Below are 7,710 nucleotides of genomic sequence, written 5' to 3'. Positions count from 1 at the left end.
TGGGGGAGTCTGTTTCAGCTGTCAGTGAATATGAAACTAGAATCTATTCTTGCTTCTGTTATTGAGAAATGTGAACATGTTTTCCCTTCACACACACAGTGTTAAAAAGAATAGTATGTAGATGTTTACTATTTTTATATCAGTAAGAAGAAAAACTTTTTTTTTACTACTGTAAAATGATCTAGAATTGTGTTTTCTCTTAAATATAACTATCTCTGTTTTTTTTTTAGGTTAAATGTTTGAAAATGATTAACAGTTGAAAACATTCATTAGAAATTTAGAAAGGTAATCAAATGCAATCAGTTACATTAATAAAGTAATTGAAATAGTTACACTACGTATTACCTTTTAAATAGGGTAACTTTTAATCTGTAACCTATTACATTTCCAAAGTAACCTTCCCAACACTGTGTATGAATAATATTAATATTTTGCACTTGATTCTGTGTTCAATTGCAAGCCGGTGTAGATTCTGTTTATGTTTGAGCAGGAGTTTCCATGTTTCCAAAATTAATAAATCATGCTATCACATGCTTTAATAATGAGTCTAAGAAAGGCTATTTATTGACCTCAGTGTTTTTAATATTATGTCCCTAATTGGCACCAAAAAAAAAAGTAACACTAAATCTGTAGGCCAGTGTAAAAAGAACTGGAAAGGAAATTATTTACTTATTTCCTGACGTGCTAAAATATGGTTCAACTGATGTTAATTCTGAAATTTTTGGTCATTAATTTTTTGATCATTAAAAGTTCATAATAAAAAATATGAACTGAATTTTAAGTTAGAGTGTCATATTCTAAATACGTCAAACTGATTACATAAAATTGACAAATTCACATAAAATTGATTACATCGTTATCAAAAAGAACAACAAAAATATAGAACAATTACAACTTCCCCACCTCACCATATGTTATGCATAATATGTTTCATTTATGCATAGGCTAATATGCATACGTTTTAATCATTCCATTTTTTATAATAATTCCAAATAAATAATAGTCAAACACAAAATGTCAATGTCACAATTTTCTAAAGAAATAAAGAGGGTAAAAAAAACGTAGCATAATTTTGAATTTGTTGAGGCCATCGCCATTTTAGGAGGAATGGGGTACAGATTGATACAGACGTTAGATGTGTTTAAAACGACCTATATTTCATGCTGTATTCATTTATATAACCGATGTTACATAATAATTTATCAAACATAATAGATCGTTGCAAACAAATAAATAAACTGTCAATGCTCTAAAACGCTGGTGTGATGTTTCGCTGAAGCTGTGCTCAGATGGGCTGTGGCTCCGCAGCATCTCTTCCTCCAGCCGGAAGGAGGTGTGGCTTCACTTCCGCTTGAGCTCGCGACACCGAAGTAGGTAGAGCCGATCTCCTCCGCTTTGTTCTCTACACGGTTTGTGACTCGCTCTACTACAACGGCGGTCGAGGACAAAGGAAACGAAGGTATGTATATTTGGGTTTGAAAATTATGCCATTCTTATGTTATAATCTGTGATTTTTTTTTTCAAATGTGCGGACTGCACGCTCTCTCGAGCGCGCGCTGTTAGCTTCAATACTGGCGGGCCTCAAAAGAGCGGCCTGAAGCATTGAAAGTATCATTATAATTTGCAAAACGAGTTTAGCTAATAATGGGACCAATCTATGTGTGGGTTATGGTGCTATTGCAATGTTGTTGTTATTTATTTATTTGTAACTGTTCGCGCTGCCGTGTGCAGCCTAGCTTAGTGTGGTTAGCCTAGCCTAGCATCCATGCGTACGTTTAGCTATCCGTTTAGCATTTAGCTCTTCATTGTTTTGTGTTTGTAGGGTAAATAAATCGACGAGTAAACGTTTATTTAATTGTAAATAGTAGACTTCAGTGATTTTGTTGATGTTCCTAAGCTAGTGCAAGCATTGGGAAAATATTGAAATGCTCGGCTCGTAACGAGGCAGCGTTTAGTAGAGAATGTGCTTTTACTGCAAGGCCTTTTACGATTTACGTTTTTCATTTTCAGACTAAGATTTTGAAGCTTTAAAGTGTCTACATGGCCGTCAGAAGAGGACACATAAGATATTTAAAAGTAAGTATTTATAATCTACTTTACTTGTATTTCTTCAGTGAAATGGTGAGTTACCTTATAACAGTTCAACATCAATATGAAGAATTTATGTTGCCCTGAACAATCGGTGTTTTGGTTTATTGGGTTTACTCGTTTATTTGATTGATAATTGTGAAGAATTTCAGGGAATTTCAAGTGGTTTTACACAGGAATGTTAGTAAAAGTATATATTTGTCTGTAACAGCAAAAAACTAACTTTTGGTTATGGCCAAACTAGTTTTGGAGAGCTGAAGTTATTGATATAGTGATGTTTAATTAGTGCTTCTCTGATGCGTTTTGACAGTTTCAGCATCTATTTTATCCATGCAACAACGACATCAGCCAAGCGTTAGCAGTGAAGACGCACTTCACCATGACCAAAAATAAAAAGTAGAAGACTCTGTTGCTGAGGAACTTTACTATTACTGGTTTAATTTATCATTTTGGACACAACAGCAGACCAAGTTTGAACAGCGCAAATTTAATTATAAAAACTTAATCAGTTTACAGCTAAATGAAAACTTAAATTTTGGTTTTGGTAAAAAAAAAAATACACATCACCAAATTTTAGTATTTGAGTATTAGTTTCAACTTTATTGGTTTTGTGCGTAGTGTAAGTATAAAGGCCAGGAATTACAGTTAGCAAAACAAAAGTGCAAATAGCTATATATTGCATGGTGTTATTAGGTCTATATTTATATCATGTTGCAACTGATTTGTTGCTGCAGGTTTGTGAGGTTCAGAACCAGGGTAATGACAGAGACTCACACAAGGGTGCCAGCTCAGTAAAGGTAAAATTGGCCATTATTTTTGTGTGTAGACTAATGTCAGATATTGTTGGTCATTCTACTTACATTTCTTTTTTTAGGTTTTAGTCTACCAGTGTAAATTTGACGGTTTGGTCACAATTTATTACTTTTTCTGAAGCAGGAAGAATACGACATGCCGAATGGTTACGAGGACCACATGGGCGATGAGCCGAGTGATGCGAAAACCAACCTGATTATCAACTACCTGCCCCAGAACATGAGTCAGGAGGAGCTTCGGAGTCTCTTCAGCAGCATTGGCGAGGTGGAGTCGGCCAAACTCATAAGAGACAAGATGGCAGGTACGTCTCAACACAATGAGCCGGTGACTTTCTCTTCTGTGATAGTGATGCATGAAGAGAAAGGCTGTTTGTTTTCATAAGTTCTTGTTTATATTTCCAACATTTATTTATTTTTATTAATTTTTTGGTGAGGAAAAAAGGATTCACAGTTATAAGTCCTATATGGATTGCACTTTTGTTTTTTTTTTGTTTGTTTTTTTTTAGGCAAATCTTTGATTTTCTTTTGACCAGTTTATTGAAGCTTGGGTCAGGATTGTGGCAGTTTTTCACTGTCCACTGTGGTATGTTTTATGCTCCAATAAACATTTTGCTCACAAATTTTCATTTGGTTTATTTTTTCCCCCTCTGTTTGAAAAGGTGTAAAGATGGTACTGGTCCGATTCAATATTGAGCTTTTGATTAGACTTGGAGTCCTCCCACAATGTGCTGAGTTTTGATTTGGCTTTGTAGTCAAGCACATTTGTTTTTCTGTAAATGTTTTCTTGGTGTGGAGCAGAGTATGTGAGCAGAGTGGAGCGGCAACAATTTCCCCTCCGCACTCCCAAGTGTTCAGTAATCACTCCGTTCCAGCTCCGCTCTGGGTTCACAATTTTTCACTCCTCGCTCAACTGTTCAGAAACATCCCTCCGCTCCATGACAAAGTTTGCGGCTAAAGTATTTTAGTACGTTTTGAAATATCACAAAGCTTTGTTCAGAAATTATATTAAACAAAATAAACGCAATACTAGAAGATTAGTTTTAATGTGGTTTATTGGAACACTACAATTAGCTGAAGTCTATATTAAATGACTGTTTAACTCACTTGTCTGTGCAGCGTCTCTCTACTATGTCGAAGCTGAGGGTTTTAGTTACTTTAGAAACAGAAATAACGTGCTGTAACTTTTCAGTTTTTAAGCTGATAAATCACAGGACAGCGTTGACTAATATTCTGCACTCTTGAATGTTCCTATGTGCGTGCGATCTGTACGTTATGTGCGAGCTTGTGTATTGTGTGCGTATGCAGCAATGTACCTGTACTATAAACTGTTTAAAACATGAATTCACCCAATCAATATTGAGTATCCACATGCTACAAACAAACATGCTTAAGATATAACCTCCTGCACGTCCATCGCTGACATTATGGGTGCTTACACACTAGCACTTTTGGTGCGCACCCTGGTTCGTTTGACGTCAGAGTTCGGTACGTTTGGATGATGGGAACGCTGTCTTCCGAACTCGGGTGCGAACAGTACCCGAGTCCACTTAAAAGGAATGGTTGAGCTCTGGTTTGGACCAGGCAATCGAGCACCCTTTAACCTTTACCTTCTTTCTTATTTGAGATCCACATATGTCAAGCTAGCTAATGATGTTTAATGTGTGAATTCTTGATAAAATGCAGTTATATTATGCACTGCTGGCATTAATTGTGCTCGTGATGGAGCAGTAGTGGAGCGCTCTCAGAGAGAGTGAAAACCACGACTCTCTGACTGTCAAAAAATCCACTCCTCGCTCCAGTCAATAATCACGCCGCTCACACTCCACTTCACTCACATACTCTGGTGTGTAGATTGCAAAAACTAATTTGACATTTTGAAAAATACTTTCTTTTTTTATTCTTCCCCGATGATGTGGGTATCCTGTCTTGTTATGTGCAAAGTGTACAAGCAAATGTGCTTTATTTTTTGTTGTTGTGTTTTTGTTCTTTTGGCTGTTTTTGTTTTCCTATTGTTTTTGAGGACAATTGTCAATTTCCAGTTGAAGTGTGGAGTACCTGGAAGAGGCCTAATGATGTCAGTCTGGTGCCATCTTCATGCATCTGCCATTAGCTTTATTTGACTTTTGTTTTTGTTTTTTTTCCTCTGCCCGCAGCATCCCACTATCTATGGAATTTAATATACTTAGAAATAGGATGTATAGTTATGATGTTGTAATGTACATTCTATATTTTATTTATTTAAACGTTTATAAATGCCTACTAATGTTTTTTGTTTTTATTTTTAAGGAGGTGAAGGAAGGTATATGTTTTTTTCCTAGAAACTATTCTATGAAGACTCTTTGGTGTTTGGTTTTTATTTCTGTATCCTAACCGTTTTCTTGCCTGATGTCAAAACGTTGTTTTTGATGAACATGTTACTGTTTTTGTTTTACAATTGTCATTCACAAGAATAGCTTGCATTGTTTCTTTTGTGCAGAGAGAATAGTCTGCAGGATGTGGACGAACGTTTGTTATTTTTATTTTGTTTTTTTTCCCTTTTTGTTTTCTCTAGGCCACAGTTTAGGGTACGGATTTGTTAACTATGTTAACCCTAATGATGCAGAAAGGGCAATCAATACACTCAATGGCCTGAGACTACAGTCTAAAACTATCAAGGTAACGTGCAAAGAGGTGTTTTTGTCTCCATGTGTTAAATTATAGATGCCATGTTGGTACACTAGACTCAAAGCAGTTAGGACAGTGTTCCAGTCCTGCCTGCTTTCTGTAAGGAATGAACAACTTCATGAGTTTCCACAATTGTTCCTTTATTTTTTCTTTTCTTTGCTTTCAATTTAATTTTCTTTTTCCTGACATTTGTTGTCTTTGCTCTTATAATCTGTATGATTGGCTGTCTTTGACTTAGCATGGTTTAATTTCGGTACAGAATTATACTGAAGTCAGTGACATTTTTATTTTGTAGTTCATTTAAAGGGGACCTATTATGCCCCTTTTCACAAGATGTAAAAAGTCTCAGATGTCCCCAGAGTGTGTATGTGAAGTTTTAACTCAAAATACCTTACAGATCATTTTTTATAGCTTGTTAAAATTGCCACTTTTAGGGTATGAGCCAAAACGTGCCTTTTTCGTGTCTTTCCCTTTAAATGCAAATGAGCTGGTGCTCTGGGGAAGAGGGCGGAGCTTCAAGAGCTCAAGCTCTGGCAATACCGGTGCTAGCCTTTGCAAATAAACACTCCACTATTAGTACAAGCCTGTTATCTTTACAGAAAACGCTCTCGGTTTAAAAGTCAGTCATCTGATTGTACTGTGCATAAAAAATGCACTTTATGAATTACACCGATGGTAGCACGGCGCAATTGTGGATTCATACATCCAGCTACAGAACACCTAAAACACTTGGGAGGCATTCTCGTCAGTGCAGCAATAGCGGACGGTGTACAACTCGCTGTGAACTCGCTCAGGGCGGTTCTATGTTAAAACGGCAGTGTCTGTCAAATTTCGTGGGCGGGGCCTGTGGCTAATGTGACGTCACATTAGCACCAATTCTGAAAACAGGTAGTTGGGAGACACTGCTTATGATTTATGGGGATTTAAAAAAAAAAAAAAGGAGTGGGTGGATTTTTATCATTATAGGGTGGTTGTGTACACGCACTGCCAACACACATTTGTCCAAACAACATGTGAAAGTGAATTTTGCATAATAGGTCCCCTTTAAGATAAATTCTGCTATGTTCATTTCTCTTGCATGGTTGTGGTGTAAAAACGGAGGGGTAACCGTTAGTAGTCATTTGCTTGAGTATGACATTGTGCCGAACACAAGCCCTGTGCTGAAGTCCCAGACATTTATTTTTATTTTATTTATTATTGTTTTTGTTTGTTTGTTTTTTACTTTTGAGCATTGTAGTTTAATTCAAATTGAAAGTTTTGTTTTTTAGACATAGACTATAAAAGCTGCTTTATACCTTTATGAAGTACACAATAGTAGTGACATTGTAGTCGATTTATTTTTCTGGGTTTGTTTTTATTTTTATTTCATATGTGCATCTCAGATCTGAGGTTATGCTTTGGATACTCAATGGAACTACATAGTTTCATCAGTAATGGGGGCAAACATGATGACTTCTTATATTTTTCTTTTATGATGGATTAATGAAGTGGTTTTTAATGCAGTTTTTCTCCATTAAATTAGGTCTCATATGCCCGGCCAAGCTCTGACAGCATCAAAGATGCCAACCTGTACATCAGCGGTTTACCCAAGACCATGGCGCAGAAGGATGTAGAGGACATGTTTACCCAGTATGGGCATATCATAAACTCCCGCATACTGGTCGATCAGGCCTCTGGTAATAATTCTGTCCTGCACTCTGCAATTTTCGAATTTGAATGTATGCTGGGTCTCAACTAATTTTGGGGGGCTTTCTTACTTGTCAGGTCTGTCGCGTGGAGTTGCATTCATTCGTTTTGATAAGAGGTCTGAAGCGGAAGAAGCCATCAAGGATCTTAATGGGTCCAAACCAGCTGGTGCCTCTGAACCAATCACAGTGAAGTTTGCTGCCAATCCAAACCAGACCAAGAATTCCCAGCTGCTCTCTCAGCTGTACCACACTCAATCCCGTCGGTTCGGTGGACCTGTTCATCACCAGGCACAGCGCTTCAGGTGAGACAGCCAAACACGCTTCCTGTAGTTTTAATGTTGTCCATTAATCAGTATGTTGTAGTTGTTGCATCTAGGGGTGTGTGATATATATCGTCTGCGATAATATCGTAATTGTTGTTTTAACGATGTGCGATTTGACATTATCGAGTATTTTGC

At 36.9% G+C, this 7,710-nt stretch overlaps 1 protein-coding gene across 1 annotated transcript in view; it reads left to right on the top strand.

The window, feature by feature from the left end:
- Nucleotides 1-1,273: 1,273 nt before the first annotated feature.
- Nucleotides 1,274-7,710, top strand: part of elavl1b (ELAV like RNA binding protein 1b) — a 9,748-nt gene continuing 3,311 nt past the window's right edge. The window contains exons 1-7 of the mRNA XM_016468536.1: nt 1,274-1,459; nt 2,011-2,076; nt 2,823-2,885; nt 3,025-3,202; nt 5,452-5,555; nt 7,087-7,240; nt 7,329-7,554. Coding sequence (XP_016324022.1) covers nt 2,041-2,076; nt 2,823-2,885; nt 3,025-3,202; nt 5,452-5,555; nt 7,087-7,240; nt 7,329-7,554 — 761 coding nt within the window. The 5' untranslated portion in view covers nt 1,274-1,459; nt 2,011-2,040. The remainder of the gene's footprint in view (nt 1,460-2,010; nt 2,077-2,822; nt 2,886-3,024; nt 3,203-5,451; nt 5,556-7,086; nt 7,241-7,328; nt 7,555-7,710) is intronic.

This window comes from Sinocyclocheilus anshuiensis, unplaced genomic scaffold (assembly GCF_001515605.1).
Source record: "Sinocyclocheilus anshuiensis isolate Anshui unplaced genomic scaffold, SAMN03320099.WGS_v1.1 scaffold572, whole genome shotgun sequence".
Lineage (NCBI taxonomy): Eukaryota > Metazoa > Chordata > Actinopteri > Cypriniformes > Cyprinidae > Sinocyclocheilus > Sinocyclocheilus anshuiensis.
Note: the sequence above shows the minus strand (reverse complement) of the source record. Positions and strands in the feature narration are given on the sequence as shown.